The sequence below is a fragment of the Engystomops pustulosus genome, chromosome 2 (genome assembly GCF_040894005.1).
Source record: "Engystomops pustulosus chromosome 2, aEngPut4.maternal, whole genome shotgun sequence".
Lineage (NCBI taxonomy): Eukaryota > Metazoa > Chordata > Amphibia > Anura > Leptodactylidae > Engystomops > Engystomops pustulosus.
In genome coordinates, this window is record NC_092412.1 from 3,308,572 (window position 1) to 3,321,313 (window position 12,742).

Sequence of the window (12,742 nt, forward strand, 5' to 3'; positions counted from 1 at the left end):
CTTCTTTGTACATCTAGAGGCTGGAGGTTCCTCCATTCTTCTTTGTACATCTAGAGGCTGGAGGTTCCTCCATTCTTCTTTGTACATCTAGAGGCTGGAGGTTCCTCCATTCTTCTTTGTACATCTAGAGGCTGGAGGTTCCTCCATTCTTCTTTGTACATGTAGAGGCTGGAGGTTCCCCAATTCTTCTTTGTACATCTAGAGACTGGAGGTTCCTCGAACTTTTGGATACTACAAATAGTTATGGATTTGAAATGTTCATATATACAGAACTCAATACAACGGTTACGAACTTTTATGGGGGGATGTGTAGATGACACTGTTATGGGGGATGTGTAGATGACACTGTTATGGGGGATGTGTAGGTGACACTGTTATGGGGGATGTGTAGATGACACTGTTATGGGGGGATGTGTACGTGACAGTGTTATGGGGGGATTATGTAGGTGACACTGTTATGGGGGGATGTGTAGGTAACACTTATGGGGGATGTGTAGATGACACTGTTATGGGGGGATGTGTAGGTGACACTGTTATGGGGTGTGTGTAGATGACACTGTTATGGGGGATGTGTAGGTGACACTGTTATGGGGGATGTGTAGATGACACTGTTATGGGGGGATGTGTAGGTGACACTGTTATGGGGGGATATGGAGGTGACACTGTTATGGGGGGATGTGTAGATGACACTGTTATGGGGGATGTGTAGGTGACACTGTTATGGGGGGAGGTGGAGGTGACACTGTTATGGGGGGAGGTGGAGGTGACACTGTTATGGGGGGAGGTGGAGGTGACACTGTTATGGGGGGAGGTGGAGGTGACACTGTTATGGTGGATATGTAGGTCACGGTCCCTCTTGGGTCTCCTCCGTAGACTCCTCTTCATCCCACAGACTGATCTCCCACTCTAGACGTTTGATCCTCTGACACATCTTGACGGCGCTGGACTCGAGCTCGGCCAGTAGACGGGCCAGCTTGGTCTGCAGAGACTCCAGATTGACCTCCAGTCTCCTGACCTTGTTCTCCAGCTCTTGCTGCTTGGCCACCAGTTCGGCCGCCAAGTTCTCATCCAGTTTGTTCATCTTGAGGAGAATCTCTCGCCCCTTCTCCTCCAGCATGGACTTGGCATCAGGATATTCAGTGAGGACATCTTTCAGATCTTCCTTGGAGAGACAGAACAGATCCGAATAGCCGATGCTTCTAATATTCGCAGTTCTACGGTTCCCAGACGTGTTACCTGCAGGAAGACAAGAAGCCTGGAGAATAATGAAGGCTCAGCAGTGTCACAGAGAGGATGAACATCTGAAAGTGGGACAAAAAGTTCAGAAGACTTCCTTGTCCTAGATTTTGTACCTGAAAACAGGAATATAACTACTATAATACTGCCCCCTATCAGGGCCGGATTAAAGGAGGGGCTCCTGGGGTTTGAGCCCCGGGACCCCCACCACTTTCACTTTTAAAGGGGCCCCCACCAGTTTCCAACAGTCAGTGACTCAGTTTCAAACACTCAGGTAGGACGGCACTCCGCGTTACATGTGAAAAAACCTTTCACTTTAAATGGATGACCTGACCGGGGATGATAAAACGTGTCGCCTCTCATTATATTGGAACATTGTGCACAATTAAGACAGGGAAATGTCCCATTCTTTCTGGAAGCCAGAAAGGTTTGTTGTGGAACCCTTGATGTGCTACCAATGTCTGCCTTAACTAATTTCATGCGCAAATTGGGCGCTTTCTTATTACAGATCAATGGTGGGTTTTTAAATTCCTCTATATCTGGAAATGAAGTTCCCAAAAGTTTCCAATGTTTTCTTACAATCGTGTCAACTCTCCAATTGAGAGGATGGAAGCGATGTGAGAAAACAATCCTTCTCTCCACATCGGTTCTACTTCTGCGAGGTACATCCATAGACAGTTTGGCTTGCTCCAGAACCCTATCAGGATAGCCCCGTTGTTTAAACCTTTGTTCCATCTCTTTAAATCTAATTTTCTTCAATTCAGTATCAACCACAATTCTATTGATCCTCTGGAATTGAGATTTAGGTATGGATTTTTTAGTAGAGTAGGGGTGGCTGCTCCTAAAATGGAGTATACTATTTCTGTCTGTCACTTTACGATATAAATCAGTTGTCAAAAAACCTTCAGTATCTTTCATCAGTAATGTGTCGAGAAAACTCACTTGAGTCAAGTCGGAGGTGGTAGTGAATTGTAGTTCATTTCTTATAGAATTAAGAAAAGAGATAAACTCATCGAGGGCCTCCCGTGGCCCCGCCCATATGCAAACTATATCGTCAATAAAACGACGCCATAATTTAACGTATTTCTGATACAAGTAATGGGAATAAACATAGTCTTCCTCAAACATCGCCATATAACAGTTTGCATAGGGCGGGGCCACGTTCGACCCCATGGCCGTTCCGCATTGCTGCAAGAAGAAATTATCCTGAAATAAGAAATAGTTATCCTTTAGAACTACTGCAAGGATGTCGATCAGAAACTCTCTTTGTTCAGGTGAAAGCCTAGGATCACTCAAAAGTAACCTCCTTGTGGCATCAATGCCCTTGTCATGCTCTATCGACGTATAGAGGCTAACCACGTCTATAGTCACTAAAATATCATCCTTACCCACCTGTCTAATGTCCTTAATTAGGGACAAAAAAGCTGCAGTGTCTAACAGGAATGCAGGTGTTTTCATAACCAGTGGTGTCAATACTTTCTCTAAAACTTTAGCCAGGGGGGTAAAGACTGAGTTGGTAGATGCCACTATGGGTCTTCCCGGGGGATCTACAAGGGTCGCTGTTCCAGATCCGATGCTGACGAGGGCCCAGGTAGTGAACAATCGCTAGTGATTAATATTTCATCTAAAGTGTTGGACCATGTGCAGATGAACTTGTTGCAAAAGGGACTTTCATATAGTCCAACTGGACATTTTGACTGTTTTGAGATGGAGTTAGATTTGCAGAGATTTTTTAGAAATGTTAGACTTAAGACATTTTTTCATGATTCTGATGTGATGCAAAAACCTCAGGCTGAGGGTAATGATGTTGATATATTAAGTCTTGATAGTCTTGGTTTAAGTCTAAAGAGCTCTTTTTCTCCTCCCAAAAAATCTCACCCTACTGAGACATACATTAGTCTTGTTAAAAGAGACGTTGATGCTCTATTTAATCATATTAAATTGGGTGAATTTACAGTCAATTGCAATCTTAATCGTGATGAATTCAAAGCACTTGAGTCACTGATGTCTGACAAAGAGTTAATTATAAAACCGGCTGACAAAGGCGGATCAATCGTTGTTTTAGATCGATCCGCCTATGTCAAAGAAATCGAACGACAACTCTCCGACACTAAGACATATTTACCACTACCGGGTAACCCGATTTCTCAGATTAAATCTAAAATTATTCTATTGGTCGATAGCCACAAACAGAAAGGTACCATTAATGAGAAACTTGCGAAATACTTGATTAATCATGACCCTGTGACACCATTGTTGTATATACAACCTAAGGTGCATAAGACCCTTGTAGATCCCCCGGGAAGACCCATAGTGGCATCTACCAACTCAGTCTTTACCCCCCTGGCTAAAGTTTTAGAGAAAGTATTGACACCACTGGTTATGAAAACACCTGCATTCCTGTTAGACACTGCAGCTTTTTTGTCCCTAATTAAGGACATTAGACAGGTGGGTAAGGATGATATTTTAGTGACTATAGACGTGGTTAGCCTCTATACGTCGATAGAGCATGACAAGGGCATTGATGCCACAAGGAGGTTACTTTTGAGTGATCCTAGGCTTTCACCTGAACAAAGAGAGTTTCTGATCGACATCCTTGCAGTAGTTCTAGAGGATAACTATTTCTTATTTCAGGATAATTTCTTCTTGCAGCAATGCGGAACGGCCATGGGGTCGAACGTGGCCCCGCCCTATGCAAACTGTTATATGGCGATGTTTGAGGAAGACTATGTTTATTCCCATTACTTGTATCAGAAATACGTTAAATTATGGCGTCGTTTTATTGACGATATAGTTTGCATATGGGCGGGGCCACGGGAGGCCCTCGATGAGTTTATCTCTTTTCTTAATTCTATAAGAAATGAACTACAATTCACTACCACCTCCGACTTGACTCAAGTGAGTTTTCTCGACACATTACTGATGAAAGATGCTGAAGGTTTTTTGACAACTGATTTATATCGTAAAGTGACAGACAGAAATAGTATACTCCATTTTAGGAGCAGCCACCCCTACTCCACTAAAAAATCCATACCTAAATCTCAATTCCAGAGGATCAATAGAATTGTGGTTGATACTGAATTGAAGAAAATTAGATTTAAAGAGATGGAACAAAGGTTTAAACAACGGGGCTATCCTGATAGGGTTCTGGAGCAAGCCAAACTGTCTATGGATGTACCTCGCAGAAGTAGAACCGATGTGGAGAGAAGGATTGTTTTCTCACATCGCTTCCATCCTCTCAATTGGAGAGTTGACACGATTGTAAGAAAACATTGGAAACTTTTGGGAACTTCATTTCCAGATATAGAGGAATTTAAAAACCCACCATTGATCTGTAATAAGAAAGCGCCCAATTTGCGCATGAAATTAGTTAAGGCAGACATTGGTAGCACATCAAGGGTTCCACGACAAACCTTTCTGGCTTCCAGAAAGAATGGGACATTTCCCTGTCTTAATTGTGCACAATGTTCCAATATAATGAGAGGCGACACGTTTTATCATCCCCGGTCAGGTCATCCATTTAAAGTGAAAGGTTTTTTTCACATGTAATTCTACCAATGTAGTTTACCTTATCAGATGCCCCTGTGGTTACTTTTACATTGGAGAGACGATGCAACGTATCTCTGAACGCATCGGTAAGCATAAGTCCACAATCCGATGCAAAGATATATTCCAACCTATTCCTTCACACTTTCAGAAATGTGGGCATACCATTGCACAACTCAAATTTATGGTGATAGAAAAAATTGAGCAACCTAGACGAGGAGGTAGTGTGAAACAACTCCTGTTACGCAGAGAAGCGTTTTGGATCTATACGTTGAACACTTTGGAACCCCAGGGGTTAAACCGTGATTTCAATGTTACGAGGTTATGACTCTGTTTAGATTTGGAGATGAGCTGTTTCCTTTTATTATTATTTCTCTTTATTACCTTGTTTTCCTACCCATAGAAACGTTTGGTGAAATGAATGATGTATTGACGTTCCGCCTCCTGACAGTGTCACACCTCGATTTGGATTCACCGAGGATGTGACGTCAACAACAAGGGACCTATTCACATTATATAAATAAAGTCTGTAGCATGTACATTTAGCAGTTGATAAAGGCTGTGTAAGCCGAAACGCGTTCTGTCTATGACTTATGCTAATAAAGTGATTGCATAGAAAATCTTCCGTGAGTGCCGGGATATCTCTTTCTACAGTGACTCAGTTTCCAACAGCCAGCTGTGTCAGTGAGGCTGGTGGCTGTATACTACTGGGGGTTGGTGGCTTTATACTACTGGGGGCTTGCTGGCTGTATACTACATGGGGACTGGTGACTGTATTCTACAGGGGGCTGGCAGCTATATTCTACAGGGGGCTGGTAGGGTATATACTACAGGGGGCTGCAGCTATATACTACAGGGGACTGGTGGCTGTATTCTACAGGGGGCTTGTGGCTGTATACTACTGGGGGATGTATTCTACGGGGGGCTGGTGGCTGTATCCTACATGGGGACTGGCTGGATGTATACTACATGGGGACTTGCTGGCTGTATGCTACATGGGGGGTGGCTGGATGTATACTATATGGGGACTGGCTGGCTATATACTACATGGGGGCTGGCTGGATGTATACTACTGGGGGATGTATTCTACAGGGGGCTGGTGGCTGTATACTACATGGGGACTGGCTGGATGTATACTACATGGGGACTGGTTGGCTGTATACTACATGGGGACTAGCTTGATGTATACTACATGGGGACTGGCTGGCTGTATACTACATGAGGACTGGCTGGCTGTATACTACATCGGGACTGGCTGGCTGTATACTACATGGGGGCTGGCTGGATGTATACTACATGGGGACTGGCTGGCTGTATACTACATGGGGACTGGCTGGCTGTATACTACATGGGGGCTGGCTGGATGTATACTACATCGGGACTGGCTGGAAGTATACTACTGGGGGCTGTTGGCTGTATACTACAGTGGGGTGGTGGCTGTATTCTACAGGGGGCTGGCAGCTATATTCTACAGGGGGCTGGTAGGGTATATACTACAGGGGACTGCAGCTATATACTACAGGGGACTGGTGGCTGTATTCTACAGGGGGCTTGTGGCTGTATACTACTGGGGGATGTATTCTACAGGGGGCTGGTGGCTGTATACTACATGGGGACTGGCTGGATGTATACTACATGGGGACTTGCTGGTTGTATACTACATGGGGGGTGGCTGGATGTATACTATATGGGGACTGGCTGGCTATATACTACATGGGGGCTGGCTGGATGTATACTACTGGGGGATGTATTCTACAGGGGGCTGGTGGCTGTATACTACATGGGGACTGGCTGGATGTATACTACATGGGGACTTGCTGGCTGTACACTACATGGGGGCTGGCTGGATGTATACTACTGGGGGGTGTATTCTACAGGGGGCTGGTGGCTGTATACTACATAGGGACTGGCTGGATGTATACTACATGGGGACTTGCTGGCTGTACACTACATGGGGGCTGGCTGGATGTATACTACATGGGGACTGGCTGGCTGTATACTACATGGGGGCTGACTGGATGTATACTACATCGGGACTGGCTGGATGTATACTACATCGGGACTGGCTGGATGTATACTACATGGGGACTGGCTGGATGTATACTACATGGGGACTGGCTGGCTGTATACTACATGGGGACTGGCTGGCTGTATACTACATGGGGCTTGCTGGATGTATACCACTGGGGGATAATGGCTTTATACCACTGGGGGCTGTTGGCTGTATACTACAGTGGGGTGGTGGCTGTATTCTACAGGGGGCTGGTGGCTGTATTCTACAGGGGGCTGGTGGCTGTATTCTACAGGGGGCTGGTGGCTGTATTCTACAGGGGGCTGGTGGCTGTATTCTACAGGGGGCTGGTGGCTGTATTCTACAGGGGGCTGGTGGCTGTATTCTACAGGGGGCTGGTGGCTGTATTCTACAGGGGGCTGGTGGCTGTATTCTACAGGGGGCTGGTGGCTGTATTCTACAGGGGGCTGGTGGCTGTATTCTACAGGGGGCTGGTGGCTATATACTACAGGGGGCTGGTGGCTGTATTCTACAGGGGGCTGGTGGCTGTATTCTACAGGGGGCTGGTGGCTGTATTCTACAGGGGGCTGGTGGCTGTATTCTACAGGGGGCTGGTGGCTGTATTCTACAGGGGGCTGGTGGCTGTATTCTACAGGGGGCTGGTGGCTGTATTCTACAGGGGGCTATCTAGCTGCATATTACAGGGGGATGGTGGCTATATACTACAGGGGGCTGGCCGGCTATATACTACAGGGGGCTGGTGGCTGTATACTACAGGGGGATGGCTGTATTCTACAGGGGGCTGGCTGGCTATATACTACAGGGGGCTGGCTGGCTATATACTACAGGGGGCTGGCTGGCTGTATTCTACAGGTGTCTGGGCAGGCTATATACTACAGGGGACTGGAAGGCTATATACTACAGGGGACTGGCAGGCTATATTCTACAGGGGACTGGCAGGCTATATTCTACAGGGGGCTGGCAAGCTATATACTACAGGGGGCTGGCAGGTCATATACTACAGGGGGCTGGCAGCTATATTCTACAGGGGGCTGGTGGCTGTATACTACAGGGCGCTGGTGGCTGTATACTACAGGGGGCTGGCTGGCTATATACTACAGGGGGCTGGTGGCTGGCTAAATACTACAGGGGGCTGGTGGCTGTATTCTACAGGGGGGTGGTGGCTGTATTCTACAGGGGCCTGGAAGCTATATACTACAGGGAGCTGGCAGGCTGTATACTACAGGGGGCTGGCAGGCTGTATGCTACAGGGGGCTGCAGCTATATTCTACAGGGGGCTGGCAGGCTGTATACTACAGGGAACTGGTGGCTGTATTCTACAGGAGGCTGGCTATATACTACAGGGGGCTGCAGCTATATTCTACAGGGGGCTGGCAGGCTGTATACTACAGGGGGCTGGCAGGCTGTATGCTACAGGGGGCTGGCAGGCTGTATGCTACAGGGGGCAGGCTGGCTATATACTACAAGGGGCTGGCAGGCTATATACTACAGGGGGCTGGCAAGCTATATACTACAGGGGCTGGCAGGCTATATTCTACAGGGGGCTGGCAAGCTATATACATGGGCTGGCAGGCTATATTCTACAGGGGGCTGGCGGCTGTACACTACTTGGGACAGATGGCTGTATTCTACAACGGCTGGCAGGCTATATACAGATGCTGGCAGGTTATATACTACAGGGGTTGAGGGGCTATATACTTCCAAAAGCATTGTTGGAAGTTGCCCCACCTGTTTGCGCTCAGGGGCCCCCACCACCCTTATATTCTACAGGGGCTGGGGGTGGTATACTACAGGGGGCTGGCTGGCTATATACTACTGGCTTGTGGCTGGATATATACTACAGGGGGCTGGTGGCTGTATTCTACAGGGGGCTGGTGGCTGTATGCTACAGTGGGCCGGTGGCTGTATGCTACAGGGGCCTGGAAGCTATATACTACAGGGAAATGGCAGGCTGTATTCTACTGGGTGCTGGCTGGCTATATACTACAAGGGGCTGGCTGGCTATATACTACAGGGGGCTAAAGCCATATTCAACAGGGGGCTGGCAGGCTGTATGCTACAGGGAGCTGGTGGCTGTATTCTACTGGGGGTTGGCTGGCTATATACTACATGGGGCTGACAGTATATATACTACAGGGGACTGCAGCTATATTCTACAGGGGGCTGGCAGGCTGTATACTACAGTGGGCTGGCAGGCTGTATGCTACAGGGGGCTGGCAGGCTGTATGCTACAGGGGGCTGGCTGGCTATATACTACAGGGGGCTGGCTGGCTATATACTACAGGGGTCTGCAGCTATATTCTACAGAGGGCTGGCAGGCTGTATACTACAGGGAACTGGTGGCTGTATTCTACAGGGGGCTGGCTATATACTACATGGGGCTGACAGTATATATACTACAGGGGGCTGGCAGGCTATATACTACAGGGGGCTGGCAGGCTATATAGTACAGGGGGCTGGCAGGCTATATACTACAGGGGGCTGGCTGGCTATATACTACATGGGGCTGACAGTATATATACTACAGGGGGCTGGCAGGCTATATACTACAGGGGGCTGGCAGGCTATATACTACAGGGGACTGGCAGGCTATATACTACATGGGGCTGACAGTATATATACTACATGGGGCTGACAGTATATATACTACAGGGGACTGGCAGGCTATATTGTACAGGGGGCTGGTGGCTGTATACTACTGGGGACCGGTGGCTGTATTCTACAGCAGCTGGCAGGCTATATACAGATGCTGGCAGGTTATATACTACAGGGGCTGAGTAGCTATATACTTGCAAAAAATTTTTAGGAAGTTACCCTACCAGTTTGCACTCAGGGGCCCCCACCACCCTTATATACTACAGGGGGCTGGTTGCTGTATTCTACTGGGGGCTGGCTGCCTATGTACTACAGGGGGCTGGCAGGCTATATACTCCAGAGGGCTGGCAGACTATATACTCCAGGGGCTGGCAGGCTATATAGTACAGAGGGCTGGCAGACTATATATAACTACTATAATACTGCCCCCTATGTACAGGAATATAACTACTATAATATTGCCCCCTATAAAGAAGAATATAACTACTATAATACTGCCCCCTATGTACAACAATATAACTACTATAATACTGCCCCCTATGTACAACAATATAACTACTATAATACTGCCCCTATGTACAAGAATATAACTACTATAATACTGCCCCCTATGTACAAGAATATAACTACTATAATACTGCCCCCTATGTACAGGAATATAACTACTATAATACTGCCCCCTATGTACAGGAATATAACTACTATAATACTGCCCCCTATGTACAGGAATATAACTACTATAATACTGCCCCCTATGTACAGGAATATAACTCCTATAATACTGCCCCCTATGTACAAGAATATAACTACTATAATACTGCCCCCTATGTACAGGAATATAACTACTATAATCCTGCCTCCTATGTACAAGAATATAACTACTATAATACTGCCCCTATGTACAAGAATATAACTACTATAATACTGCCCCTATGTACAAGAATATAACTACTATAATACTGCCCCCTATGTACAAGAATATAACTACTATAATACTGCCCCCTATGTACAAGAATATAACTACTATAATACTGCCCCCTATGTACGAGAATATAACTACTATAATACTGCCCTCTATGTACAAGAATATAACTACTATAATACTTCCCCCTATGTACAGGTATATAACTACTATAATACTTCCCCCTATGTACAGGTATATAACTACTATAATACTGCCCCTATGTACAAGAATATAACTCCTATAATACTGCCCCCTATGTACAGGAATATAACTACTATAATACTGCTCCCTATGTACAAGAATATAACTACTATAATACTGCCCCCTATGTACAGGATATAACTACTATAATACTGTCCCCTATGTACAGGATATAACTACTATAATACTGTCCCCTATGTACAGGGATATAACTACTATAATACTGCCCCCTATGTACAGGGATATAACTACTATAATACTGCCCCCTATGTACAGGAATATAACTACTATAATACTGCCCCCTATGTACAGGAATATAACTCCTATAATACTGCCCCCTATGTACAGGAATATAACTCCTATAATACTGCCCCCTATGTACAACAATATAACTACTATAATACTGCCCCTATGTACAAGAATATAACTACTATAATACTGCCCTCTATGTACAAGAATATAACTACTATAATACTGCCCTCTATGAACAAGAATATAACTACTATAATACTGCCCCCTATGTACAAGAATATAACTACTATAATACTGCCCCCTATGTACAAGAATATAACTACTATAATACTGCTCCCCTATGTACAAGAATATAACTACTATAATACTGCCCCCTATGTACAGGAATATAACTACTATAATACTGCCCCCTATGTACAAGAATATAACTACTATAATACTGCCCCCTATGTACAAGAATATAACTACTATACTACTGCCCCTATGTACAAGAATATAACTACTATAATACTGCCCCCTATGTACAAGAATATAACTACTATAATACTGCCCCCTATGTACAGGAATATAACTACTATAATACTGCCCCCTATGTACAGGAATATAACTACTATAATACTGCCCCCTATGTACAAGAATATAACTACTATAATACTGCCCCCTATGTACAAGAATATAACTACTATAATACTGCCCCCTATGTACAGGAATATAACTACTATAATACTGCCCCCTATGTACAAGAATATCACTACTATAATACTGCCCCCAATGTACAAGAATATAACTACTATAATACTGCCCCCTATGTACAAGAATATAACTACTATAATACTGCCCCCCTATGTACAGGAATATAACTACCGTATATGCCGGCGTATAAGACGACTGGGCGTATAAGACGACCCCCAACTTCTGCCCTAAAAATATAGAATTTGGTATATACTCACTGTATAAGACTACCCCTCTCCCAAATGAAAAAAAGTCTGCTTAAAACTTTGCAAAACAAACAAGAGAGCAAGTGCCTGGTGATCATAACTGTAAGCTGCGATATTAATGAAGATCCGACATGCTTCTGTAAGTGCCGCCTGTGACCCCCAGCTCTGTGACGCCGACCGCTGTGACAGGGCGGCTGCATTAGCATACAGCGCGCCGCCCCGTCAGCGCGTACTAAGCCTCTTCTAATGACTGTGAGAGGCGGACTGCCGCGCATGCGCGGCGGTCCCAGGAAGCGGCTCTCTGCGCGCTGACGGGGAAAAAAAACACCTCACACAGTGCGGCCCCCGTATATCCGGCGTATAAGACGACCCCCCACTGTAGCCATTATTTTAAGGGGTTAAAAAGTAGTCTTATACGCCAGTATATACAGTACTATAATACTGCCCCCTATGTACAGGGATATAACTACTATAATACTGCCCCCTATGTACAAGAATATAACTACTATAATACTGCGCCCTATGTACAAGAATATAACAACTATAATACTGCCCCCTATGTACAGGAATATAACTACTATAATACTGCCCCCTATGTACAAGAATATAACTACTATAATACTGCCCCCTATGTACAGGAATATAACTACTATAATACTGCCTCCTATGTACAAGAATATAACTACTATAATACTGCCCCCTATGTACAGGAATATAACTACTATAATACTGCCCCCTATGTACAGGAATATAACTACTATAATACTGCCCCTATGTACAAGAATATAACTACTATAATACTGCCCCCTATGTACAAGAATATAACTACTACAATACTGCCCCCTATGTACAAGAATATAACTACTATAATACTGCCCCCTATGTACAAGAATATAACTACTACAATACTGCCCCCCTATGTACAGGAATATAACTACTATAATACTGCCCCCTATGTACAAGAATATAACTACTATA

At 45.1% G+C, this 12,742-nt stretch overlaps 1 protein-coding gene across 1 annotated transcript in view; it reads right to left on the reverse strand.

Annotated features, from left to right (window-relative positions):
- Positions 1 to 595: 595 nt before the first annotated feature.
- The window catches only part of CNGA4 (cyclic nucleotide gated channel subunit alpha 4), a 66,668-nt gene continuing 54,521 nt past the window's right edge, over positions 596 to 12,742 (reverse strand). The window contains exon 5 of the mRNA XM_072132905.1: positions 596 to 1,236. Within this exon, the coding sequence (XP_071989006.1) occupies positions 845 to 1,236 (392 nt within the window). The 3' untranslated portion in view covers positions 596 to 844. The remainder of the gene's footprint in view (positions 1,237 to 12,742) is intronic.